The sequence below is a fragment of the Hylaeus volcanicus genome, chromosome 9 (assembly GCF_026283585.1).
Source record: "Hylaeus volcanicus isolate JK05 chromosome 9, UHH_iyHylVolc1.0_haploid, whole genome shotgun sequence".
Lineage (NCBI taxonomy): Eukaryota > Metazoa > Arthropoda > Insecta > Hymenoptera > Colletidae > Hylaeus > Hylaeus volcanicus.
Window position 1 is genome coordinate 2,071,439 of NC_071984.1, and position 26,027 is coordinate 2,097,465.

General features: G+C 39.6%; 5 protein-coding genes and 1 long non-coding RNA gene across 11 annotated transcripts in view; 4 read left to right on the plus strand and 2 right to left on the minus strand.

The window, feature by feature from the left end:
• Positions 1-14: 14 nt before the first annotated feature.
• On the minus strand, positions 15-1,771 carry LOC128882033 (uncharacterized). The gene is made up of 3 exons (XM_054133594.1): positions 1,474-1,771; positions 1,189-1,410; positions 15-1,121 (listed from the first exon to the last, which is right to left on the minus strand). The coding sequence occupies exons 1-3, from the start codon at positions 1,618-1,620 to the stop codon at positions 660-662; spliced, it is 831 nt and encodes a 276-aa protein (XP_053989569.1). The 5' UTR covers positions 1,621-1,771; the 3' UTR covers positions 15-659.
• Positions 1,685-6,509, minus strand: LOC128882029 (myb-like protein X). Of its 6 annotated transcripts, none has more exons than XM_054133588.1 (12): positions 6,318-6,509; positions 6,141-6,269; positions 5,730-5,796; positions 5,120-5,393; positions 4,377-4,569; positions 4,019-4,245; positions 3,621-3,907; positions 2,816-3,550; positions 2,432-2,524; positions 2,227-2,328; positions 1,897-2,152; positions 1,685-1,825 (listed from the first exon to the last, which is right to left on the minus strand). In XM_054133588.1, exons 1-12 carry the CDS (start codon positions 6,502-6,504, stop codon positions 1,751-1,753), a joined length of 2,625 nt encoding a protein of 874 aa, XP_053989563.1. In that variant the 5' UTR covers positions 6,505-6,509; the 3' UTR covers positions 1,685-1,750. The 6 variants fall into 6 exon arrangements, 5 of the variants coding, with proteins under 5 accessions (XP_053989563.1, XP_053989562.1, XP_053989561.1 ...); XM_054133587.1 differs by having other exon boundaries at positions 5,730-5,799; XM_054133586.1 differs by having other exon boundaries at positions 5,120-5,396; positions 5,730-5,799.
• On the plus strand, positions 4,528-5,395 carry LOC128882034 (uncharacterized). The gene is made up of 2 exons (XR_008458267.1): positions 4,528-4,666; positions 5,148-5,395. It is a non-coding gene; the product is annotated as an uncharacterized LOC128882034 (long non-coding RNA).
• Positions 6,510-7,898: 1,389 nt separating the features above from the next.
• Positions 7,899-12,342, plus strand: LOC128882030 (uncharacterized). Its single transcript, XM_054133591.1, has 7 exons — positions 7,899-8,038; positions 8,481-8,738; positions 8,817-9,054; positions 9,193-9,473; positions 9,554-10,047; positions 11,250-11,492; positions 11,562-12,342. Coding segments are annotated over exons 1-7 (1,824 nt in total). The 5' UTR covers positions 7,899-8,036; the 3' UTR covers positions 11,870-12,342.
• Positions 12,343-12,845: 503 nt separating this feature from the next.
• Positions 12,846-18,354, plus strand: LOC128882031 (uncharacterized). The gene is made up of 6 exons (XM_054133592.1): positions 12,846-13,108; positions 13,434-14,638; positions 14,711-14,770; positions 16,539-16,769; positions 16,858-17,019; positions 17,095-18,354. Coding segments are annotated over exons 1-6 (1,815 nt in total). The 5' UTR covers positions 12,846-13,106; the 3' UTR covers positions 17,250-18,354.
• A 1,314-nt stretch (positions 18,355-19,668) lies between these two features.
• The window catches only part of LOC128881958 (collagen alpha-1(I) chain-like), a 10,996-nt gene continuing 4,637 nt past the window's right edge, over positions 19,669-26,027 (plus strand). The window contains exons 1-17 of the mRNA XM_054133432.1: positions 19,669-19,852; positions 22,149-22,205; positions 22,398-22,505; positions 22,590-22,663; positions 22,752-22,817; positions 22,894-23,007; positions 23,102-23,240; positions 23,369-23,493; positions 23,612-23,818; positions 23,922-24,020; positions 24,085-24,193; positions 24,264-24,451; positions 24,619-24,835; positions 24,937-25,025; positions 25,189-25,350; positions 25,438-25,599; positions 25,703-25,900. Coding sequence (XP_053989407.1) covers positions 19,669-19,852; positions 22,149-22,205; positions 22,398-22,505; positions 22,590-22,663; positions 22,752-22,817; positions 22,894-23,007; positions 23,102-23,240; positions 23,369-23,493; positions 23,612-23,818; positions 23,922-24,020; positions 24,085-24,193; positions 24,264-24,451; positions 24,619-24,835; positions 24,937-25,025; positions 25,189-25,350; positions 25,438-25,599; positions 25,703-25,900 — 2,298 coding nt within the window. The remainder of the gene's footprint in view (positions 19,853-22,148; positions 22,206-22,397; positions 22,506-22,589; positions 22,664-22,751; positions 22,818-22,893; positions 23,008-23,101; positions 23,241-23,368; positions 23,494-23,611; positions 23,819-23,921; positions 24,021-24,084; positions 24,194-24,263; positions 24,452-24,618; positions 24,836-24,936; positions 25,026-25,188; positions 25,351-25,437; positions 25,600-25,702; positions 25,901-26,027) is intronic.

Here is a 26,027-nt window from a genome sequence, read left to right on the forward strand (position 1 = left end):
AATATTCTGTTTCCAAAAGGTTGCATCGGATACATTTCCAAATATCTAACGCAAGATAACTTGAGATTAGCGTACGGTGGTAGAACATTTCTCCTTTTACAATGCAAAACAGAGTTGGATAACAAGATAGAAAGAGGGAGATACAGAAACAGGTAAAGGAATAAAAATGATATTTTTCCAGCATTCACTCGCAACCATTTACTGGGCCCATCTGCTACTATCATTATAATGTTTTCGTACGCTATCGCTACAAATTTAGACATTGTACGATGAGGATTATAGTTTCTTTATAGTTATTCGAATAGTAGAATGTCGTTTCGAGGGACCACAGAATATAGACAAATAAAACATGCAAAACTTGGTTTCTTATTTTACTTTTTCATCGAGCATTCCTCCATCTTTTTGATTGTTTATTTCCTGGTTTCACAATAAACGACACGCTGCGTTTAATCTACTCTAACCGTTTATTAATAAATCCATTCGAATAACATGATTAACACGTTCATTTTATTCTAATCAGTTATAACACAATTATATTGTTATCGTCCACGTTCCTTAACAAGTTGAATCACATGCTTACATTAACGTTATTAGGAGTCGTTGCATTGTTAACTTGTTACATATTAATTTTCTAATCATTTTCTGTTGGCGCATTTCCACTATTTCCGCAGTCCTTTCTTAGTATATTTGCTACATTTTCTCTTAAATGGTTTAATTGGCTTCGAAACGCAGTTTTTCTGATCGTTGCTGCTTTCCATGTCGTTGCTCATTGACTTGTTTCTGCGAATCAGTAGCCTAGCAGTCTTTCTAGGAGTTCTGCTTTTGCTCTTAATTCTCTTCTTTTTCTTGCGCTTCTTCTTATCATCCATCTTGGCTATTATCGCCTCTGTGTCCGCAGATATTTTGACTTTGGTTTGCTTAGAGGTAACAGTGACTCTTACAAACGAGTCGTAGAGGACATCACCGCAGAATTCGCCATAACAAAACTCTTCGCCGCACTCTGTACAAATCTTTACGCTACTTTCGATTATGCCAGCCCGGTTTTTGCTGCGTCTGATGGGGCTTATAGTCGATCGACGTTCTTTGGCTATTGTCTTCGCTTCCAATTTCCCCATCTCCACCTGTACATATATTACAGTGTATACAATGTTAAAGCTTTTTCTATTTAGTTTTGAGCTTGTAAATTACCAATCTCGAGAACATTTCTTCATCCTGTCGATGCTTTGGCCTCACAGACGTCAGCATCCTCCAATCTATGGCAACCTGTTGCAATTCTCGAAGATTCAGACCTCTCATATCTGGAGGCACTGGATTCCCATAGTTCCATTCTCTTCCAAGGGCTTTCAGCTCTTTCTTGCTTGGTTTCCAGGAAAATTCTTTGTCGCGCACCTTTGCGTCATCCTTCTTCACCTACAATTGTACAATCATTGTTCAATTACCAGAAGAGTATTAATTTGTTTAGCTTAAGCAAACCTTTTCTGTTTTAATTTTGAATTCAGGGCAGTTCTCAAGGATTCGTCGAAACTCCTCTTGAGAACTGCAGGTTGCCTTGCTCAGATCAGGTAACAAATTAGCATCCTTCTTGTCCTCTTTCAAAAGATCATCTAACTGGAAGGCCATTATTTACACATCTGTAATCGAAGAAAAATGCTCAGGTCTCGCTCCTCCAACTGTTCCCTAATCCCTATCTCTAAAATCTAAACGAAAGAAACAAAAATGTGCGCAAGATCGCGATTCTATAGTCTTCTGGTTAAAAGATCCCTGACGCAGCTGGAGAGACCAGGCACCTCTCGGAATCCCACTCTATTTGCTTCATCAGGAGACCCTGAAGAAGAAATTTCAGTTAAGATGAGCTTGATTAAAGCTGGCTTGATTAAAGCGTTGCAGGATGCGTACATTTTTCAAGCTGGATAGCTTGGATAGGATCTCTTGTCCGCACCAGACATTCGAGTTCTCGTTCTCTTTATCGTTTCGTTCGCATTTATTGTCTTGAACGTGAATTCTTCCATTCTTATCGGTTCGCAGAGGTACGATGGAGTTTAAACTGTCCATAGAAAGGTCTGCATCGTAGCTGTCGCCTTTTACTTTTCGTCTGTTGGTTCGAATTTTTGTTTTCATGTTCACCAGCTTCCTTCTGTCAGGAGATGGTGATCTGTTAAGAAAATAGTATCAATATTCTTGTTACTATATTATGAATAGGAAGTATTGAAAGGAAAGTGTTGTTACCTGGATCTTTCATCGCTGGATTCAACTTGGCGTCTTCTCATTCGCATTCTCCTTTGGTAATGAGGATCTTTCTCACTTTGTGTACGATACCTAGTGCCTGGTCTGAAGACAAGTGATAGACACGTGACATTAGATACCATCTACAGTTGTAATGTGTATTAGATACGTTGGGTTTCAAGATGTAAATAAATATTAAGATATTCACCTGTTGGCATTCCACTGTGGTCTGGATTCTATACTTGTTCTAGGCTGAGACTTGGATCGAGGGAAAGTTCTGACATTAATTTCCCCGGTAGACCTTGAAAATTCACGAATACGTTTTGTACATAGTGAGATTTACAACTAAATTCATGATCGGTATAGTTGTAGCTTGGAACTCTTAGTACTGTATACAAGTGTGAGTAAATATACAGCCTCACGTAAAAATGTTAATAACAAAGATAAAACAATGTTGTTTATAAGTGCATTATAAAAAAGCAGGAACGCAAAACGAAATGAAATAATAATTACCGCTTCTATTCGCAAGACAGAATATCCTCTACGATTCCTCAAGTTTTGAAGCGATTCAATGCATCATATTACGACTCACTTTTCAATGTCCCTTTTACTAGCATTCGTGGCGTCCTTGTGGTCCTTTATAGAAACGTCCTTGATCTGCATTTCCTCCTGGAAATCTCCAAGATCGTTTTCTATGTCTGTCTGAGTACCAAAATCTCGACCATTCATAGTTCTGTGCTTGCTAGGCGTGAGCAATCTTTTCTCGTTAATCGAAGTGAAATTCAGGTTCCCCAGATTGTGCACAAAGCTGTTTAATCCTACAGACACGTTAGTCGTGTTACTTTGAAAGTTTGTTGGGCTCGGGGTCAGCACTAGATTCACTAGCTGCAAATTGGCTTTGTTCAACAACTCTGAGTCCTCCAATCTCCCACTCAAGACTATTGCAACGTCTTTACTGATAGGAACTTGGACTGGCTTTACATTATTAGGATCTTCTGGTTTCTCTGGGACGTATGTTTCCTTCTGGTTGTCTTCTTTTTCACTTACTGGGTCCTTTATCTCGGTGTTAGTATCAAGTTCGTTATTGAAATTTGCACTCTGGTCGGCCCTGACGCTTGGATAACTTTTGTCAAACTGGCTGCTACTTGATTCACAGTTTCTAGAAGACGTGCTAGTAGTTTCTTCGTCAATCTCTTCGCGTTTATGTCTAGTCTTTTTTTGCTCCTTTGCTAAACGTTCTGCTGCTTCTAGAACCTCTCTCATCGCTTCAGCTTGTCTCAATTTAGCTGCTTCCCTTTCTCTGATTCTCTTCTGTTCTTCTTCGAACCTAATACAAGCATTGTTTATGTTAGACAGCCGTGAGGAAAAACACGTTTAAAAGGTTTGTGCAGTTGTACCTTTCTTTTTCTTTTTCTCTCTCGCGTTTGATTCGTTCCTCTTCCAACCGTTCTTCCCTCAATCTCCTCTCCTTTTCCTCTTTCCTTCGTCGATCTTTCTCTTCAAGCTGCTTCTTAATCGCGTTCTGAAGCTCCAGGGCTTTCTGTCTCCTCGCTTCTCTTTCTTGAAGAACGTTTGCATCCACAGGAATGTTTTGACCTCGAAGGTACGTCTTGTTGTCTGAACCAGTTGATCCTATAGTGGAACTGTCCGAACTGCTCGCACTTTCGTGATTAATAACGAGTACCTTGAGGAACAATAAGAATCGAAGGAATACAAGGTCATAATTAAGAAGATTCTACTACAATTCAATTAATGATTCGCTTAGGAAGATAAGGGATCATGTTAAAGGACGTACTTGACTCGAGTGTCCCAATCTCGCCAGCCAGGAAGGTGCTGGTGGATCCCCGCGTGCTGTCTCCTGACCCCAGACGCTCCCCCACCTTGGCCTGTTGAGCTCGCCCATTCTGCTATCAGATAATCGCCTCGAGGATGGCAACGAACTCTCAGGTGTGTTATAGTAAGGATTTTGCCACGTTTTATCCATCATATACCCTGCTGGTGGCTTACAACCAGGTAGAAACGCTGATATCAAACAAAAGATTGCCGATAACTATCTTATTTGCTAATATACGTTTGTATAGTAAACATTATTAGTCGAGGTCTACTACTATAAGAGGCAAGACTAAACGTGTACTAATATTTTAATCTCTCACTTCCAGAAGCCGTTACTGGCGCGTCCACGGAGTCACTGGCGTAACCAGAAGTCTCTCCCTCTCGTTCTTCACCCTGGGACCCGTAGTTATTGTTCTCCAAGTTTGCATAGTGATCAGAGGACCTACGATCATGTCTTTGAGGTTTCTCCGGCTGGTGACGAAGTCCCGCAACTACAAAGTCTCGCTGCTGGCCCTGGAAGATAGAACAAGTCATTTATGGAAGGAAAATCGCGTGACCAGATCGCTATTCTCTGCTTCTCATCAATCATCATATCCTCGTTCTCCGCAAGGTATATTACAGCGCTTGTGATTACCGTGCCAGGTCGAGAAAGGGGCGACAAACCGTATCAGGCTTTACATAGGTATATTTAGAAGGGGTGAGGGGTGAATGAACTCCGCGATAAGAATCGATTTGCCAGACTGCCTTACTTTTGCTTTTCCCTGAGTGGAATGAGCTACAGTCACGTACAGCTTTAAGCATGGGTTTGAAATGGCAATTAAAGGTCTAGTCAAAGAACTATGTAATAAACTATATATATATACATCCAAATTGTTTAATGTAGCCGGGCCTGAGATTGATACCGTTGTTGCTCTAACAATTAAAAGTTTAGTTAAACAATTATATAACTAACTATGTACATATGCGTTCAATTATTTATTGCAGATAGACCCAACAGGTAGTACTCGAAGAATTATGTAATAAACTATATGTATATACATCCAGTTGTTTAATATAGATGGACCTGAGATTGATACTGTTGCTCCTTGCAGTAAATTGGAGGCAGACTCGGGCTCCTGTGCCTGATTTGCGCCACTTCCGGTTGCTCGTGGAGATTTATCAAGCTACCACCATTGTAGTCGAGACACTTTAGGCTTGTGGTACCGTTTGCGGAAGTCTCAGACGCTAGACTTTTCAAGCTGACGGTGCTTCCGTAATGGCCAGCGGCACGGAACGGTTTCGAGGGCGTGTGCTTGTCCTTCGTTTCCGCCAAGGACATTCTTGCGTCGCTGGGATAGCTGCTAAAGTTACGTGCTTCGTTATTTATTTACTTACTTATTTATAAATGAGAATATAACAGGTCTCTAAGTAATTATGATGCTAACGATGCTAACTAATTATCATGCGTCTATCTCTCATCCTACCAGTTGTATTCTTATTTGTTCATTATATGTATTCATCGAATTTATTCGAATTTATTCATCTAATTCATTCATGTCCTTATTGCAGAATATCGAGGGCGTGGCTACTACAACATCTACTTGGTAGCAAGGTTTGGAAAGCTGGTCAAGTATAAAGCAGTTAGAAAATTAAGATTCACAGCTACGATTTTGATTGCATATTTTGCTGCTCACCGAATACTGGTGCGGATATTGGCGTTATTCTTCAAGAGTCCCCAATTGCCACCGAAACGCGCCATTTCTTCTGTGGTATAAGTATCAAATATTAATACTCTATTCACTATTAGACATTCAAACGCGACTCATATCTAATTCACATGTTAAGCATATTATTTCACGTTTTATTGATTGTCTATATTCATGCAATTTCGCGTATTAAAGCAATTATGATTTGATTTAACTGGAATAAGTAGCACACAAATGATTATAAATTAGAATTAGAATTATAAGTATGATTTGAAGGATTGGAATTAGAATTGTAAATATGATTTCCAAGGGATTGGAATTAGAATTATAAATATGATTTCCAAGGGATTGGATTAGAATTATAAATAGAATTTGAAGTATTAGAATTTTGAAATTTACCTCTCTCCCGCGCCCATTGTATCCTTTTTTGTTCCACCAGTGATGTTCTTCCAATCATTTTTGGCGCGAAACGCGCAGTTGGCAGCAGTTGAAAGACACAATTAAAAACACGCAAAAAAGAAGAAAAACCTACATCATCCAGCCTCCGTTTAAGCATAACACGTTAATTTTACCTACATTCTGTTTTAGCGGTGATGTTCCAAAGTGTCCCAAATGTTTTCACAACTTCCAACACTAGTGTTAGGTTATATTTAACAGTCTCGAATGTCGGGAGACGATGTCCAGGTTCATCCCAGGTCGTGTCAATATTTGAAACTGCGGTGGACTCGTAAGACCCAGCAAGGTTTTCTCCAGCCCTACACATATATCCATATTAAAGCCAAGGTATAGCGTTAGGTTTCTATGGAAACAATCGTGAATCGACTCGTGCACTGGCTGTCAGGGTCGATAATATTGACCAGACGGGCAAGATAAGGGATAATGACCTCCAACCATTTATTTGACGGTCAGAGATCACATCTTTAACGTAGGAATGCCAATTGTAGATCTATAGTAGCTCAGCTATCATTTTTCCTCTACTACTGACACGATTTACGTATCATTTACATAAGTAACTAATACGAGAAGAATAACAACAGTTGGAAAATTTAGGAAAGAATCGTAGCATCCCCAATATTCGCTTATATTCTCGATAACACTATTCCTTGGATTTCTTAACGATTAATAAATATGCACACAGAAGTTTACCAGTGCAAATTTCAGTTAGTATAGCCCTTTAGAGTTTCGATTGAAACAATTGTTTAATTATGGCGTATTTATGTCGTTAATCGCGTTAATTCTCTAGCGTTGTAATTGTTGCATTTAGAAACAAACATAATAAAAGTGTAAAATGTTTGTTTTGAATAGAGCGGGCCATTTTGTAAGGGATAAGTATTAACGATTTATTCGAAAATGGCGCGCTGTTTGAAGCGTCAGTAATGTATCTAACACGATTGTCACCCTCAATCGTTCTAACGAATGATACAAGTATAACAGAATTGAGACCACGAATCGTACCGTTATAATCTAGATATAATAAATCAATGTATCCCAATTAAAAGAAACCTGATACTTTGACTAATTATTAGTGTACCCTAATTAAAAAGAATGGAACTGAAATTGACCAGACCACGTTTCGTATAGCTACGGTACTGCGCGTGGCATGCGCATGTGCGAGTGGAAGCAGCTACAACCCCCGCCATATTTCAACTCAATCTTTTCATTTTTTCTTTGTTTCCCTTCTTTTTTTTTTTTTTAATTAATTCGATCGGAATTAATGTTTCTGTTCAACTCTACAGCAAGTAGAGGAACGTATTTATTGTTATTATTAATACGTAAAAGTGGAGATTCGGTTTTCGTACATTTAACAAATCGAACAAAGTGACGAGTCAGATACGGAACGAAAGTATTTACACGTGCATATTTAAAAAAACATTTTCTATTATGTTACATGCTTCGTTGATTGTTTCATCCGATAATACTGTTTCCATTCCATTTTGCAATGATTACATGTTTGTTTTATCGTTCGTTACCAATGTATGGAATGTATTACTACGCCAGTGCTGTCATGGAAACAGTTTACAGGGAACTACTTTCGGAAGTTCACTTGTCAATTTGATCTGTCGGATTTACCGGCAAGTTTAAAGCCATAACTATTGTATTTTGTTTGCATTATTTCGTTTACACTTCTCTGAACGGTAGAAATCGAGATTCCCCATCGAACTTGACAGTATTAAAATAGGATAAGTGGTTGTTCTATTATTCGCTTCTTCTAAATTATTGATTGGCTTTGCTCGAACTGACCGCAAAGCGGAATAATCTGTTGCTCGTTGTGTTCGACGATATTCCCCTTTCTAAATGTAAGTACTATTTGACAATTTCAATCATAATTGCATAACAAAAGCTTACAAATGACTGTTTAATCGTACACTATGCAAAAAGGAAAAATTTCCTTCGAAATACTTGCTTATCATAGTTACCAGGCTGCATTGTAGGTAGTGGTATCAATAATCAATAATCGAAAATTATGTTAAAAAATGGACAAGGACTTGTTAGTTTATTCGTATTATCAGACAAATATTAGTTGTTCAAATAGGGATCATAATTAATAATGGTTGACCACTTTTATTTTCACTTAAATATCAATTTTACCATTTCTATGAGTATACTATTGATAAATTGTGTATTTCTATAAAAATCTCAAATATCACATTAAATATACCTTAGTAAGTTATGTGTCATATATTTTACAATATTTAAAGCATAATCCTAGTATATTCATAATATCTGTAACGTATTTAGGTTTAATCGAGATAGAGAGCACAGCAGAGGCCGCCGTGGAGGGATAGGTCGTGGCAGCAGTAGAGGAGGCAATGATAATGCTCACGGAAACAGCATTAACAGGTTTGGCAGTCGAGGCAGAGGCACTAGCAACAATCTTCGTGGCGGTATGAAGGCCAAACAGCCTGGTGGAACACTCAGGAAACTCAACTGGGACATAAGATCCTTGGAACCCTTACGCAAAGATTTCTATGTTGAACACCCTGCAGTCAGAAACAGGTGAACACTTTTAAAACTGCATATTCTAATAAAACTTAACTTTCAACATGTTTTACATTAAGCACACTTTTGTATTAGATCCAAAGAAGAAGTGTGCAAGTTCAGAGAGAATGCTGAGATAACCGTGAAAGGTGACAATGTACCTAATCCTATACAGTACTTTGAGGAAGGAAATTTCCCAGCTTACGTGTTGGAAGAAATACAGAAGCAGGGCTATGCTCAGCCTACGGCGATTCAAGCCCAAGGATGGCCTATTGCTCTCAGTGGCAGGGATTTAGTCGCCATCGCTCAAACTGGCTCTGGAAAAACACTTGGAGTGAGATAGATTAATTTCTAGAAGTAACAAATTATGTAAAAAATGTAGCAATACATAGCACACTTCTGATCCCGATTAACTAGAATCCACCATGCGACTAAAAAGTATTAATCATGTTAAGGTGTATATTTATTTCAGTATATTTTACCAGCAATTGTACACATCATACATCAACCACGTCTCAGCAGTGGCGATGGTCCAATTGCTTTAATCTTAGCTCCCACGAGAGAATTAGCTCAACAGATTCAGGAAGTAGCTAATTCATTTGGGGAAACCGCATCTGTGAGAAACACTTGTATTTTTGGCGGTGCACCTAAAGGACCACAAGCGCACGATTTGGAACGAGGTGTTGAAATATGCATCGCCACACCTGGTAGGCTCATCGATTTCTTGGAAAGAGGAACGACAAACCTACGCAGGTATTAATTCGTATTGCAATCAATTACAATGGGAGATTCAATCTCTTCTGTACTTAAATATTCTATAATCATTTTTTCAGATGCACATACTTGGTATTAGACGAAGCAGACAGGATGTTGGACATGGGCTTCGAGCCTCAGATAAGAAAGATAATCGAACAGATTCGGCCCGACAGACAGGTTCTGATGTGGTCAGCTACATGGCCTAAAGAAGTTCGAGCTCTAGCTGAGGACTTCTTAACGGACTACATGCATCTAAACATTGGCTCACTGACTCTGTCAGCAAATCATAATATCATCCAAATAGTGGACGTCTGTCAGGAGTTCGAGAAGGATTTAAAATTGTACAGGCTGCTCGAAGAGATTGGAAATGAGAAGGAAAACAAAACGATCATCTTTGTGGAGACGAAGAGGAAAGTAGACGATATTACAAGGAACATCAGGAGAGATGGATGGCAAGCGTTGAGCATCCATGGTGATAAGAATCAGCAGGAGAGGGATCACGTATTGCAGGAATTTAAAAGCGGAAGGGCTCCTATTCTAGTAGCGACAGATGTGGCTGCTAGAGGCTTAGGTACATATCATTTTCTCATTCTTAGTATTTAGCTATTCAAAATGGGAATTGGCAACACTTATCGGAATAGCCAGTGATGCGTCATTAATGATAAGACCAGTGGACAGCTATGTACGTGTAGCAATGCGTGATAAATTTGAAATTTCGCATAGCAGGAGTCTTGTAAAGTTTGAATAAATTAGATTAGACTTTCTGTTTATTTTGTATGCTTTCAACAGGTTTGTATCAATTGAATGTACGATATACGTTAATAGAATTGAATAATCAAAGGGGTTCTAAAGAAATGCACACAAGCTACCAGTAAGACTGTCTGCTTTTCTTTTTCAGAGGCACAGAGTACCCTAAGTGAACGCGGTGTACTGCCAGTATTGGGCAGACACAGTGAATGTTTCATTTTTCTTTGCTTCTTTTATTATTTTATTCATCGTTGCGTCAAGTCTTCGATATTAATATTATATTCTTTAAGAGACATGTTTTCCAATTTTAGTGCTGTGCGCTTAGAAACCAGTTTCAATAGGAGATCGAAGCATTTAATATAGGATTTTAGTTTTTAATAATTTCACTAAAACATTGTAATGTAACCACATGATTTGATTTGATTTGATTTAATCTATAATGTCACATCGTGTTATACATATAAAGTTGAAAACTATTGCAGCTTTAGAATTCTTTCGTTTCACGAAACAAAATTTTTAAGAATTTTCCAGTGCCTCTAATTTTCCAAATTATTCTCTGATAATTAAGAACAATCAATGCATTCAGGCTTAAACCCTAAAATGCTGCCTTTGTCCCAAAACCAGACACCACCGCTGTGTCTGTCTAATCTCTAGGCCACCATTTCTATACGAAACCAACCGAATAGCCCTACTTTAAAAGTAAATGGGGCTGTTCTTCCTGATTTTGCAATGGAATTTCTAAACGAAAGGTGGGTGGTTTTCAAACCTGATTTACAGACATATTTTTAAGCAAAAATGAAAATATGAGGATATTCTAACACCTTATTTGAAAAGTTTTGTACGACATACTTCGAAATCTGTCCTTATTCATTATCCTCGAACATTCTGTACAATTAGTTTGCCAAGTTTGAAGATCATTCTATGAGCTCTCGAAGCAATCAGCAACTGCGGTGATGATTGTTACAAATAACATCTAGATAATGAATATTCCTAGCATTTGTATTATCTGAAGATGTTCTGTCGCAGATGTGGACGATGTGAAATATGTGATAAATTTTGATTATCCGTCGTCATCGGAGGACTATATACACAGGATTGGTAGAACTGGACGGAGGAGGCAGACTGGGACAGCTTATGCGTTTTTCACGAGCCATAACATGAAGCACGCGGGGGATTTGATAGAAGTATTGAAGGAGGCAGGACAGAATATAAATCCACGGTTGACTGAGATGGCAGAGTTGGCCAAGTCAGGAAACTTTGGGAGTAGAAGTACGCTCTTTCGTTACTTATAATATTTAATATATTACAATAATTTGATATTCATTCGTTGTTCATAAGGCGGTAAACGATTCATGGGCAGCGATAGAAACAGTGGAAGAAGAGGAAACGACAACAGGGGTAGAGGAGGTTCTTTGAGGGGAAGAGGCAGTCGCGGTGGAAATTCTTATCAATCTGCTTCGAGTAGTTACTCAGGTTCAGATAATTATAGCAATTATAACAACATGAAGCCAAGTAACTCTATTAATCAGAATACAGGGTATGGATACAGTACGCAGAGATCGTACGGACAGAATAATTTAGCTCAGAGTTATGGCGGAGGAGACAATTACGGAAATACTTATCAGTACAGGGGGGTGACATACTAAAGTTACATTTATGATATCAGGAAAACTGATTTTTTTTTTATTAACCAGTGTCGATAGTAACATATTTAGTTGAATTTGCGTTAAAAGGAAAATAGATCAAAGTGATTAAACGGTGCACAAAGCATGAACCCTACCAAAGATGTTATGTATTTCTTATATATGATAGAAAAAAATATGCTAGTCTAATTATAGTCGAAATAAGATCTATTAAATATATATATAAATTTATATAAATATATATATATATATTTAAAAGAAATTGCAGAAGCGAAGAAAGTAGAAATGATTGGGAAGGTGTTTAAAATTTGCAGGACATTTGTATGATATAATTTATTGCTGTTTTAGCATCCTTAATTGTAGTATACAGGGTTTAATTATGCGTGTAAAGTAGGACATATGTTTCTCTTGCACGTGCTGTGTTAAATATAAAAAAAAAGAAATTGCAGGAGGCAAGGATAAATGTTTTTCGTGACTGTACAGTTATTATTTTCATCTTGAAAGTTAATTAGTTTCTGCTAATTATTATCAACGTCGACGAGAAAAATGAATAAGATAATTTGTTTCACATTCAAGTTTCCTTACTGCATAAAATATTTTATTGAAAAATAAGACTAGAACAATATCAGAAGCTTGTAATATTAAATGATGTATTTTGTTACAATTTTGTGTTGGAAATTGTATGAATAAAATTGTCCCCTTTTATCAAACTATCAAATATTTCACCCTTTAATCGCGTAAATTGTAAGGTTATGGATAAATGTATCAAATTTACACTGTAAAAAGTGACAGTAACGCTTTGTTAATTAATTATAAATTATGTATTGTACGAATCTTTCATTTTGCATCAGCTTTTAAATTCAACATTTTATTTCCGTGTTGCATCCCTACTCCGTTGCCATCATTTCCGGCGTTTCACGCATTCCGTGAATTTTATTAATTATTCATGATTAATTTACGAGTGTTGCTGTTACAAAGAATGTAGATAATTTTTAAATATTAATAACTTGTAAATCAGCGACAGAAACAGTAATAATTGTAAAATAATGTAACGGTAACGCGTAACGAGCTACAAGGGACTATTTCTTGGCGTGTCGCGACGCCATATTTGTTTCACAGATCCCCTTTGGATCGTGCAACGAGTCCAACGTACTTTCCATCGATTTTACTCATTGGTGCACTGATATTTATCGAAAAACACCTCGTATCCTGCAGCTAGAAGCGCAACACTATCGTTAAAATGTAAGTTGCATGAAATTTGCGATAATACTTGAAAAAGTTTTCAATTTTCATTTTCATACTGACATTTACTGTCTATGTACAGTGAACTGTACTCCATATTGCTTTCATACTAACAAAGTACCTCCCATTCCTTTCAAACAATATCTATAAGTGGAAATAATTAGCTCAAAGTGCACCAAATCTATCCTTAATCTCAAAAATATATTTAAATCAGTTATAAATGTAAGATCTATAATTAAAATTGTATTAATTACAAAAGTTTAGCCTACAGTGATTAACTTCAACACTCGAACACAACAATTTACTACTTGAATTCCTCCTACAGGGCATACCGTGATCGTGAACGTGGGGACAGAAGAGGCGGTGGAGCACGAGGTGGTGGCGGTGGGCGTTTTGGCACCAGAGACGGAGCGGGTAGATTCAGCAGCAGTTCGACCAGAGACAGTAGTAGCTTTGGGAGCAATAGCTTTAAGAATAGGCAGCCAGGGGAACGTCTCCGCAAACCTCGATGGGACATGAGTACCCTACAACCCTTTAGAAAAGATTTCTATCAACCTCATCCCAACGTAACAACTAGAAGTCCACACATAGTAGAGGCTTATCGTTCAGACAAAGAGATCACTGTAAAGGGCGCAAACTTGCCAGGGCCGAATATATTCTTCGAAGAGGGTGGATTTCCAGATTACGTCTTAAACGAAATTCGCAGGCAAGGATTCGGGGAACCCACTGCGATTCAAGCACAGGGCTGGCCCATTGCTTTGTCGGGACGCGATATGGTTGGGATTGCCCAAACTGGATCTGGGAAGACGCTAGCATACATTCTACCAGCGATCGTGCACATAAACAATCAGCCTAGGTTGAATAGGAACGACGGACCCATAGCTCTCATTCTAGCGCCAACCAGAGAGCTCGCCCAGCAGATCCAGCAGGTTGCTTCGGACTTTGGGGTTTCCTCGCAAGTGAGAAACACTTGCATCTTTGGTGGAGCCCCCAAAGGTCCTCAGGCGCGCGATCTCGAGCGCGGTGTCGAGATTTGTATAGCAACGCCTGGTCGACTGATTGATTTCCTAGAACGAGGGACAACAAACTTACGCAGATGTACATATTTAGTTCTAGACGAAGCGGACAGAATGCTGGACATGGGCTTCGAGCCACAGATTAGGAAAATTGTCGAACAGATTCGTCCCGATCGACAGACTCTAATGTGGTCCGCGACGTGGCCAAAGGAAGTTCGCAATCTCGCAGAGGAGTTTCTGACTGACTATATCCAGATTAACATTGGGTCCCTGCAGCTAGCTGCGAATCATAATATTCTCCAAATTGTCGATGTATGCGAAGAGTACGAGAAGGAGGGTAAACTCATGAAACTCTTGGAAGAGATCTCAAACGAGCCAGAAAATAAGACTATTATTTTTGTGGAGACCAAAAGAAAGGTTGATGATATAACCCGTGCCATTAACAGGTATGGTTGGCAAGCTATTGGTATCCATGGAGACAAAAGTCAACAAGAAAGAGATTACGTACTGAATCGTAAGTATCAATTGAGCTGTTTGGCTTTAAGTTTGCGTTTGTGTATTGTGTTGACCACTGGATGTTTTGCAGAGTTCCGGAATAGCAGATCTGCCATTCTAGTGGCTACAGACGTTGCAGCAAGAGGATTAGGTAAGAATCTAGTTACGCACAAGTGGGTATGATGTAAGGGTCAGGCTGCGATGGTTATTTCACATAAGAGTTGTATTATAGCGACGTGGCAACGGATAACGGCATGTGCCAGACTGATTGACACTAGTCCTTTCTTGGTGCAGATGGAAATTATTCGGAGAAACTTATGGGGTGAATTACGTAACTTGATTACCTTGATTATTAGCATTAAACAATTAAAATTTTCCTTTATTTGAAACCCAACATCATAATCTTGGAAAAGAATTTAGCATATAAAAATGTATTACAAATGAAATTGTGTATAATAGAAACAATTAGAATGGATCCATTAACAACAGAAATAGTTGATACGAACATGTTACGTGGTTCATTCTGTATAGAATTATCCATTGATTCTAGTTCCTTGACTTATTTACGATACTTTAATTTACTCTCGTTAGCTCATTACTCGGGGAATTTAACAACATACACAAGTTAATGCTACTGTTCTCATCTTTTCAGCACGACGATATTGAAAGGATGTTTTCGTAATTTAGTTCTGTCGTAGTTTAGGGTAGATTTTGACTTACTTTCAATTGCCAGGAATAGTACGATACTTGTAATGTAATGTTCTGTCAGCAAAGCTTTATCTTTTCTAGCAATCAGTTTTGGATTTGAGAAGTAAGTCGAAATATTTCAGAGGCAGAGTTAGATTAGGGTTGCAGGTAAGAGGCTAGGACGATATCTTTTTAAATTTTGCTCTGATTGAGAAAAGTCTTGTCAGTCTGGTATTAACGTGCTGTTCTATGTGTTTTCAGAGGCACATGCGACGGAGTTTTATCAATGATAAGAACTCTGGAGAGCTTGCTTTGGAATGTATAATTGAATGGGGCGTGACTGCTGGTCTCTGTCCCCTCGCAACAAGCTAACCAACGCTGTGCCTCGGCCCGCCGTGCCACTTGAATAAAACACACTCTCTGTACCTGCTACGGTCCAAAGTATGGAAGTCAAAGTGTTAGGGAATCTAGCATAGAAGGACTGCGAAACAGGATAGATATTTCTCAGATTAAAAGGATAGGGAACCGCACATTACATTGCTTTGCAGTGATTGTGAACTTACGGTTCGATTCGAACGATCAAAAAGTAACGTATCGTCTCTCCATAAGTATCTACGATAGCTAAACCTTAATTTGTAAACTCTCGTCATTGCAAAGCAAGCGATAATGTCACTTATGCGAATGGAATATGCACGTGGGGGTTGATCGGTGAATGCACACGGTGCTCATCCAATGTTCCAACCTCACCGAAGCAATGCGCAAGGAGCAAATTTTCAATGATCTGCACAGATCCATACTTTGGTGCAGGAGAGAAGGGTGTGAAGTTACTATGAGTATATATACATCTCGCTAAACCGTATAAAAGCGAGAATTACCATGAGAACCATCAGAGCTCTGATTCCTCTACATTTCCAAAAATGTATTTACGTTTCCAGCTTTTGGCAAGAACAGGTAATTAACATAGAAACTTGCTCTTTGTGGTCGACTTCTCTGCGTGTATGAAAACTGTAGATGGAATCAGAAGCACGACTTTCAATACTTGAGCGCACAGTACATCCAATTTATTCTAATTTGAAACTGTAAACATACGAGCTAGTTCCTCGATTCCATCTATGATGCACGTTTTGCAATAATCTGTCGATGCTTTAACGAATTCGCTTTCTAAGTTAATCGAACCACAAAGGCACGAGTGCTTTTCCCTTTCGATGATTACAATTTACTACGTTGCGCAGATGTGGAGGATGTTAAGTTTGTGATAAATTTGGACTACCCCTCCAATTCTGAGGACTATGTACACCGTATCGGGCGTACAGGACGCTCACAGCGTACTGGGACAGCATACGCGTTTTTCACACCCGGTAACGCACACAAGGCCAGTGACTTGATCCAAGTCCTGGAGGAAGCGAAACAAGTTGTGAATCCTAAGCTGTACGAGTTGTCGAGGAATCCTGGCGTCTATAAAAGTGTGTATTTGGTTATCTTTGGGTTCAAGGATTTCTTATTTCTCTGTTTAATGTTGCTGATTATTGTCTCGTTACTCTTGATTCATAGGAGGTCGGTATGGAGGACGCAGTGGGGGTAGTGGACGCGGCTCTGGAGGCCGTGGAGGCGGTTCCAGAGGATCTCGAGGTGGTCGTGATGGGGGAGACAGGGGGGGAAGGTTTGATCGCTCCAGTGGAGACAGAGGAAACAAGTGGAATGGGAATAACAGCAGTATGTTTGAGATAAAAATCTTAAAATCTAAAATCTTCTTCAACAATCCTTAACATGTATTGTTTATTCGTCTAGGTGGTATAGGAGGAAGTAGTTACGGTAGCAAACCGTTTTCCCAAAACAGTTATGGCGGAGCTTCCGGTGGTGGCTCTGGATACAGTCAAAATGGCGGCGGATACGGAGGAGGTGGGGGAGGTGGAAGCAATTATAGACAACAAAATGGCTATTAATTTAAAAATGATTCCAAAAGAGAGTCTTATGTAATATAGAGCATAAAGGAATGATCAAGTGAAATAATTCTATTCGAGAAAGAACATGTTTTCCATACGGTGTGCTTCTTATTGTGACTGAACACTATAATGCACGCGATATTATCACTGGTTGAATAAAAAAAAAAAAGAACAAGATAGGAGGTATTATAATTGTAATTCAGTCGATGACACTTATCATTCTCTTCTACGATAAAAATAAATGTAAGTGTAGCTATAGGTAGAATATCGATGTCTTGACTTGCGACCATTTTGTTTCTCTGCAACGCAATTTAAGTTTACAAAACGTGATATGTATACGTGGGACGAGAAAGAAGTTTCCAAAATTGAATATTTATTTCTTAGAGTCGAGGTCGCAAGTCCGCGGTCATCTGTATTAAAACGTACAATGCATTGTACTGTATTAAGTTTAAGAGAGCGCGGAAATCTTCTGGCGCATTGTAGTATTAGAAATATAATAAAACACTACAAGTATGAAAAGTAAATAACGCTACATCAAGTTTTATTCCATGTTTTACTTTCTTTGCGTGGAAAGTAAGTACGCCGATCGTTGGATTTGTAATCGAACTTGATGATGCACGTTTAGAATAATTAACCGTTTCGATGTTATATAATTTGCACACTGTATCTATAGGTATCTTCTTCTATAAAACAGTAGATAATACACGTTGATACGAGAATAATCAGTGCTGCGTTTCGTGGAGGTACATCTTTAGTCTGTGGCATTTATCAGAATTTATTCATTCCAGTATAGTCCTACTACAGTTACATTTCCCGCGATTACTATCGATACAGTTATAGTATTATACTCATTGTAAAATCACTTACCGACTCCTTATGGTGTTTAACGTATATAGATGTATCTATGCGTGTATCGAGTGTCTATAATATCGCATGAATATATTTTCTGAACGTTAATCAATTGAAATCGTTGGATCGGAATTCTAGGAGCAAATTGATGTCTCAATCGATACGGTGGCAAATCTTGTAGATCTGAAATTGTCTTGATATTTTTATATTGTACAATGTTGTCTAATAAATAATAAAGAATTTCATTCTCATTGCACTAATACATATCGTAGTAATTCTTACAACAGGAGGGTGTCCCGTGCAGCGAACATTTCAAATATGTTGGTCGTAGTTGCTATTAATTATAACTATAAGAAATGATCGTGTCGTTTCAAAACAACTTTTTTTTTTCAAACGCTGATTTGTTAATACAACGATGTAATAAAATTTGCTTATAATACAAGTTTAATTATAAGTCGATTAAAGTTGATATTCGAAGTGGCATTCGTTGCACAAAACTGGCAACGACGATGATGTCAATTAATAAATGAGTCGACACGCTCAAACACGAATCCAATTCACAGAATATGCAACCAGTCCGTCGACCCAGTTAGTAGTTGTTCCTCATTTTTATTAGCCAGTTCTGCGAGACTACTCTCGATACAGAGATGCGTCGTTTTCACTTAATAAGTTTATTAAATGACAATCATCGTTTTGGCCGCATTCCCGGACCGCGACTTACTTTACAAAGCGTTAACCGTAATAAGCTACATTGGACCGCGTCTCTGGCTTCGTTACGACCAACTATAAATCAGAACTGCCACTATTTCTAATAGTGCAACTGGGCCAGCGCAATACTATTCGGTGTTACACTTTTTTCACGATGTATCATTTTACATGAAGGATACTAGTGAAAATATTGATATATATCAAAATATCGTACATATCGATAATTTATTATAGAATTATATTTTACGTTACAAAAGAAAATATTCCGTGGTCGATTACGTTTAAACAAACTTTTAAAGAAATTTTTCAGGTGACTATAGTAGGAATATAATAGAATTATATTGTTATCAATTAAAAAAAAAAAAGAAACTGAAGTATAAGTAAAATACTGTTGACCCCTGAAAATACTGTCCCCCGTGGAAATACTGTTTACCCCTGAAAATACTGTTGGACAAAAATACCGTTTGTTATTCAAATGTCTAATGTAATTCTAATATAATTGTTTAAATTTTTAATTAACGCAAGCTGGAATAAACTTGAAGTTTGAAGATTAGGTTTTGTGTGCAACGACGGAAAACGTTGAACCGTGTCAAGTGGGAAACCAGGAAATGTCATCGATGTAAAAACATACATCGAAAGAAAGGGATATAGATGAAAGAGGAGGGATGGAGACGAAGGCTCCAGGCAGTGGGAGTGCATCTAGAATCGTAAAACGGAGGATGATGACCTCCCCTGAGTTGCAAAGCATCTGCTAAATAGATGATACGCTGGTTGTCGTAAGTCTAGTCGCCCTCAGCTTCCAGACGAAGCCGAGCTGGCTCTAGGATTGCATTGCTGGCTTTTCGTAGTCTTCCACTTCCTCATGGGGCCCAGGGCCCTCCTGCTGGCCGCGTCCCTCGTCGTGGTTCAGCTTCTTCTGCCACAGGTTCATTCCGTCAGGACCAAACTCAGGAAACAGCGATCGAAACCGCTGCAGGCTCAACAACCCGCCAACGGCGATTACGACTACGACTACTACGGCTACGATGATTACGAAGACAAAAATGGTGAGTGTTAAACTGTTAAAAAACCTGCTGAACAAGAATTAAACCGTCCAGGGAAAATGAATGGGTAGGGGAGGTCAATTTTCTGTTTTTAAATAAATTCTAATCGCAGAGATATCGTAGACGGGTGTGCGTTCAGTTTTAGGGGGATCACCCCTTTCGGTAGGCAGCCGTGTTTGCATGCCTGCGCAACTTTCGGAGGGTGTCGAGGGGCTTCGCACGAAAACCATGTAGCTACAGGGAGCGACAATTTCTCGTTTATTTATTTCAACTTTCTTATCTTCTTTCCTATTTTCTTGCATTTATTTCAACTTTCTTATCTTCTTTCCTATTTTCTTGTATTTATTTCAACGTTCTACAACGTTCCGCAGTTTGAACAACACACATTCGGTATAGTTTTAGTTTCAGTCACCCTTTCGGTATGCAACCCTCCTTGCATCTCTGCTCAACTTTCAGAGGATATCAAAGGGGTTTCCTCCGCAGTCGTATGGCTACTTTCTTATATTTATTTCTTAGCATCTATTTGAACTTTCTGCATTTTCAATAAACGCGACTGGTAGAGTTCGTATGTCCTAGAATAGAGGAATGTCGAGGGAAAATGAATGGGTAGGGGAGGTCAATCTTCTGTTTTTAAATAAATTCTAATCGCAGAGATATCGTAGACGGGTGTGCGTTCAGTTTTAGGGGGATCACCCCTTTCGGTAGGCAGCCGTGTTTGCATGCCTGCGCAACTTTCGGAGAGTGTCGAGGGGCTTCGCACGAAAACCATGTAGCTACAGGGAGCGACAATTTCTCGTTTATTTATTTCAACTTTCTTATCTTCTTTCCTATTTTCTTGCATTTATTTCAACGTTCTACAACGTTCGCAGTTTGAACAACACACATTCGGTATAGTTTTAGTTTCAGTCACCCTTTCGGTATGCAACCCTCCTTGCATCTCTGCTCAACTTTCAGAGGATCAAAAGGGGTTTCCTCCGCAGTCGTATGGCTACTTTCTTATATTTATTTCTTGCATCTATTTAAACTTTCTGCATTTTCAATAAAAGTAGAGTTCGTACGTCCTAGAATAGAGGAATGTTAAACTTTCTTCTTGCTCTATTATTCGTTGTCTGTTATTATCGGGCAATTTGATCCAATTCCAATGGGTTAGCATGGAAACCAGATTCTAGTCCATATTATAGTTGAAATTGTGGGGTGGCAGTTAAACACGATGATTTAGCATGAAATAATTGCGATGTGGGACGTCGAAGTGTCGCCCATAGTTCGAGTACTCGAATAGGAACACGTGTGCCACATGTGTTGATAAGTTAATTATAGAGCATTTGAGTTAGTAATGTTACGTATCGTATGATACAATACTGTGTTAACATGTAATAGCGAGTATTATAAATTCCTGTGACTTTTGCGTGTTATTATTATTATTATTATTATTATTATTATTATTATTATTAATCGATGAACGAATCATGGAATATCGAAGATCGTATTATATTACATATGAAAGTCTATCGATAATACAATTTCTCCTTTGGAACAAAGGAGAAACGGAATTGTCACATTGATTCTTCCTTACATTCGTTGCATGAAATAATGAGCGATCAAAGGAAGTATTAATAACCCAGGCGACATCGGAAGTCTCGAATCGGACGTTCCAATTAGCACTTGGTATGATGCAATTAATCAATTGTATTAATTGATAAAAACTAAGGTTTTTATTGTAGCCTATTAGCCGATACGCGGTGCGCTTTCCGGTTGTATTAATTCCAGTAGATTGAGTAGATTCTAACGTCGCGTTCCAACGATCCACAGCGAGACAGAGCATTACAACTACTATTATCGTTTCAGGATATTATCAGAATTTCAATGGATAATTCGAAACAGTAGAACAATATCCGTGCAATATCCAGCGCGTAGTTACTTGAAGGTGGTGGTACTTTTAAAAGGCCTATAAAAAAGAATAGTTTAAAAGGGCTAACATTTTTAGGGAATAATTTTGTTAATTCTCCAGCGTCTGTCTACCTGTTAGTCAATTATCGAACAGGATATTATCAGAATTTCAATGGATAATTCGAAACAGTAGAACAATATCCGTGCAATATCCAGCGCGTAGTTACTTGAAGGTGGTGGTACTTTTAAAAGACCTATAAAAAAGAATAGTTTAAAAGGGCTAACATTTTTAGGGAATAATTTTGTTAATTCTCCAGTGTCTGTCTACCTGTTAGTTTTGTTTAAAACTCTATCCCACTGTGAAATAATGATATTTTAATATATATATTCGTCGTCGCATTTTTGTGTTTAGAAACAGCAACCATAACTACCTCGTTGCCTGTAACATCATCTGGCGTTGGTAGCACAGGTAAGTTATCTTAAGCAGGTAAGGTCCACGAAAGAATTCACCGAAACATCGAGTATTCCTTAAACTTCGATGCAAGTTCATTAATTCGGTATAATAACAATACTTTGCGACACGATGCTACATTGCAAAGTGATTATAGGACTAGAGCGAAGCTACCATAATTATTAATATATATAAATAATTGTTAAACACTGTGTAAAGACAGAGGTGAGTCGCCTGCGGAAGGATCAGGATCCTTTTATAGGACAGCATTGGCCACAGACTTGCCAACGCCAACGCCGACTCGATTCTTTCGTCAAGGTACTCGATTTTATGTTTAATCATGTTTCTATGTTTATTGCTATAATATCATTAACATACGAACACGAATCTTGCTTAACGCAGATTTGCCTGATGATCCAAACACCACTCCAGATCGAACCTATCCAGATCGAACTTATCCAGATCGAACCTACCCAGTGAGTGTGAAAAATAGTAAAAAGTGCAAAGATACATGTAACAAAAAGATGTGTACGATGTTAAATAATATTGCTTTGGTTTCGTCAGTCGCCAACAGAGATCTCACCTGGTGAAAGTAATCAAATAAATTCTGTAGCAGTGCCTGGTCCCCGGGTAAATATTTCACTAGAAACTCTGTTATCTGAATAATTAGAAGAATCGCTTTTCACGGTATTAATATATCGATTAGGGTGAGCCTGGTCGACCTGGCGACGCCGGGCGTCCAGGTGACGCTGGATTCCCTGGACAACCTGGATCACCTGGATTCCCAGGGCCTCCTGGACCACCAGGATCCGTTCCTGACGTAAATATTCATCGAACAGTTCATCGAGAAAGATAGAAGAGCGAATGAATGATTATTAATATTAATGATTACTAATATTAACGATTACTAACAGGTGTCGATGTACTATCAACAACTGGCCCTATCGCAAGCAACTCAAGACAAAGGCCCAACCGGAGCAGCAGCACCGTTGTATGGTCCAGAAACTTACCTGCAGACTCAAGTGGGCCCCGTGGGACCACGTGGTTCACCAGGTACCCTTCTTCTTCGAATTATTCTTCCTTAAAATCCATCCGCTGTGGATTAACACTCTGTAATGTATTCAGTATAATACTAATGTATTCAATTTTCAATCTCATCGACAGTTTTACGTGTGCCATAGGTCCGCCTGGTCCACCTGGGCCACAGGGTTTTCAAGGGGTACGCGGAGAGCCTGGTGAACCTGGATCAGCTGGTCCTCCAGGCCCTCCAGGACCTCAAGGATCGCCAGGCTTGGCAGGGAAAGATGTACGTGGAATTTCAATGAAATATTATTTCATATATCTAAGCGTTCCAATAATTGTTCCATCCCAATTAGTTTATGTTTGTCGGTGTTTATTTAGAGATATAAATGCACTTTGATCAGGGTAGCACAGGTGAAGATGGAGAGCCAGGTCCAGCAGGATCGCCTGGTCCAATTGGCTCGAGAGGTCTCCCAGGGATGCCTGGACTTCCGGGTGTGAAAGGACATCGTGGCTTTCCAGGATTGGACGGAGCGAAAGGAGAACAAGGAGTATCTGGAGAGAAGGGGTCTGTAGGCTCGCCAGGACCTATGGGACCTGTTGGTCCTGTGGCAAGTATCGATAATGAAATATATAAATGTACAAACATGGACTGTGAAACGACTGTTGTGCCAGCAGAATAGATAGCTTATTAGGAAGTGGTTGTTGGGACAGGGTCCTGCAGGTCCTCGTGGCGAAAGGGGTAGAGAGGGTCCTTCAGGACCTCCAGGAATCAGAGGGGTGGATGGAATTTCTGGAGCACCCGGACAGCCTGTAAGTGAAATAATTGTAAACGCAACAGCTTTACTGTCCAGCGACCGATACAGGATTCTTCTAGGGCGCAGTAGGTAAGTCAGGACCTCCTGGATATCCAGGCAATCCTGGTGCGAAAGGAGACCAAGGAGCACCGGGACCGACTGGGAGCCAAGGTTTACAAGGCCCTCGAGGTGTGTCCTCGCATCTATTAACGTTTCGAAAGTATTAACATTCTGTATTTACTATTTTCTTATCCTCCAGGAGAAACCGGTCGGCCAGGACAACCTGGCGAATCAGGCCCCCAGGGCCCTCAAGGAAAGGATGGAATACCCGGAGAGAAAGGAAGCACAGGGGCGCCTGGTTCAACTGGCGTCCCTGGTATCCCTGGAACTCGAGGACAGTCCGGGATACCTGGCAATCCTGGCACTCCAGGAATCAAAGGGATGCCTGTAAATGCCAATTTTGATATACATATGCATATAAATATAAATATTTGCAGCTTCCAATAGTTTGTACATTTCATCCAAAACACAACATTTCATCCAAAATGGACAGTTTTAAGAGCGTCGGTCTCTCGGTCGATTTACATCGATCATTTTATGACACTGATTTTTAGGGGCACCCCGGCGAGAGGGGATTTAAAGGGGACTCGGGAGTCAAGGGTGACTCGGGATCACCAGGGCCACGTGGTTTGCCAGGTCCTCCCGGAAACGAGGGGAAGCGAGGAAAGAGAGGAATGCGCGGTCCGATTGGTGCGCCTGGTTCCGCTGGCGAACGCGGAACACCTGGCGCACCGGGTCTCCCCGGTCCTGACGGTCCTGTTGGACCCAAAGGTATCGTAACGTTGTCGTAATTGGAGTTGCGAGAGTTTGTTATGCATTACCACGTGTTATTGTGCGTTATCCTCGGAGTGCGATCATTCTGCTTTCGTTAGGTCAGACTGGAGATCGTGGACCGATTGGTCCCTTTGGACCGAAGGGTGCTACAGGGGATCCTGGTCGACCAGGACCGGCTGGATTACAGGTTTCTATTGTTATACTAAGAAAAAGGAATATTAGAGAGAATATTAGAGATTACTTCTTCATTTGAAATCGCGACAAATAATATATAGAGTATAATAGTAGCCTATAACGATACCCTAATAATAATGAATAAATATAACTATAATATAATAATAACTTTACAGGGTGTTCGTGGATTGATGGGACGTCCAGGCGCTCCTGGAAAGCCAGGTAATCCAGGAGAACGTGGGATTCAAGGCGCTGATGGGAAACCTGGCGAGCAAGGTCCTTCCGGATTGCAAGGCTTGCCTGGTCCCTTGGGTTTCCCAGGGGAAAAAGGATATCCTGTACTGAACACATTAATTTTCTTTTAATTTTATTTATTACCAAGCTCTACAGATCTGCTTTTTTATTAAAAATGTACTTATCGAAAGGGCGAAGCTGGCAAAGCTGGAGAGCCGGGAAACCCTGGAGCACCTGGTCCCAGAGGTGACACAGGCAAGGAAGGAGCGCCAGGACCTCAAGGCTCGCCTGGACCATCAGGAGCAGACGGTGAACGGGGTCCCCCAGGCGCTCCTGGTCCCAGAGGCTTCCAGGTATACTAGTCACATGCGTTGCGGAAGAAATTCGTAAATTCGTGCTTCGTAGATATAACAAACAACCACGTCACACTGTCGTTAAATAATTTGATATGATTAGGGCTTTCCAGGTGGAATTGGCAGCCCAGGCACTCCTGGAAAAGATGGAGAACCAGGCATTCAAGGAGCACCTGGTGTCTCTGGAATGCCTGGGAATAGAGGAGAACGAGGATTCCCTGGCGAAAGAGGACAGGCAGGGCTGCCAGGAGTAGCAGGACCAAAAGGAGATCGAGGAACGCAAGGATTGGATGGACCTCCTGTAAGATTTATTTTATTAACTCTTTGACTGCGGGACGATCTTTACTGGACATTCAAATGGACATTCTTGCGTAGAGGTTCATTTTTAAACAAATATATATCTTCTCTTAGAGAACAATGACACGAAT

Bases quoted from the DNA above. Each gene is read 5' to 3' on its own strand.
- LOC128882033 (XM_054133594.1), bottom strand. From the start codon at position 1,620: ATGGCCTTCCAGTTAGATGATCTTTTGAAAGAGGACAAGAAGGATGCT. The intron at 1,411-1,473 runs GTTTGCTTAAGC...GTACAATTGTAG, and splicing joins TCAAAATTAAAACAGAAAAG to GTGAAGAAGGATGACGCAAA. The intron at 1,122-1,188 runs GTAATTTACAAG...ATATATGTACAG, and splicing joins AAGAAATGTTCTCGAGATTG to GTGGAGATGGGGAAATTGGA.
- LOC128882029 (XM_054133586.1), bottom strand. From the start codon at position 6,504: ATGTGTAGGGCTGGAGAAAACCTTGCTGGGTCTTACGAGTCCACCGCA. The intron at 5,397-5,729 runs GTGAGCAGCAAA...ACGTAACTTTAG, and splicing joins AATATCCGCACCAGTATTCG to CAGCTATCCCAGCGACGCAA. The intron at 2,329-2,431 runs GTGAATATCTTA...ACTTGTCTTCAG, and splicing joins CCACAGTGGAATGCCAACAG to ACCAGGCACTAGGTATCGTA.
- LOC128882030 (XM_054133591.1), top strand. The intron at 8,739-8,816 runs GTGAACACTTTT...CTTTTGTATTAG, and splicing joins CACCCTGCAGTCAGAAACAG to ATCCAAAGAAGAAGTGTGCA. The intron at 9,474-9,553 runs GTATTAATTCGT...TCATTTTTTCAG, and splicing joins GGAACGACAAACCTACGCAG to ATGCACATACTTGGTATTAG.
- LOC128882031 (XM_054133592.1), top strand. The intron at 14,639-14,710 runs GTAAGTATCAAT...GATGTTTTGCAG, and splicing joins AAGAGATTACGTACTGAATC to AGTTCCGGAATAGCAGATCT. The intron at 14,771-16,538 runs GTAAGAATCTAG...TACGTTGCGCAG, and splicing joins CGTTGCAGCAAGAGGATTAG to ATGTGGAGGATGTTAAGTTT.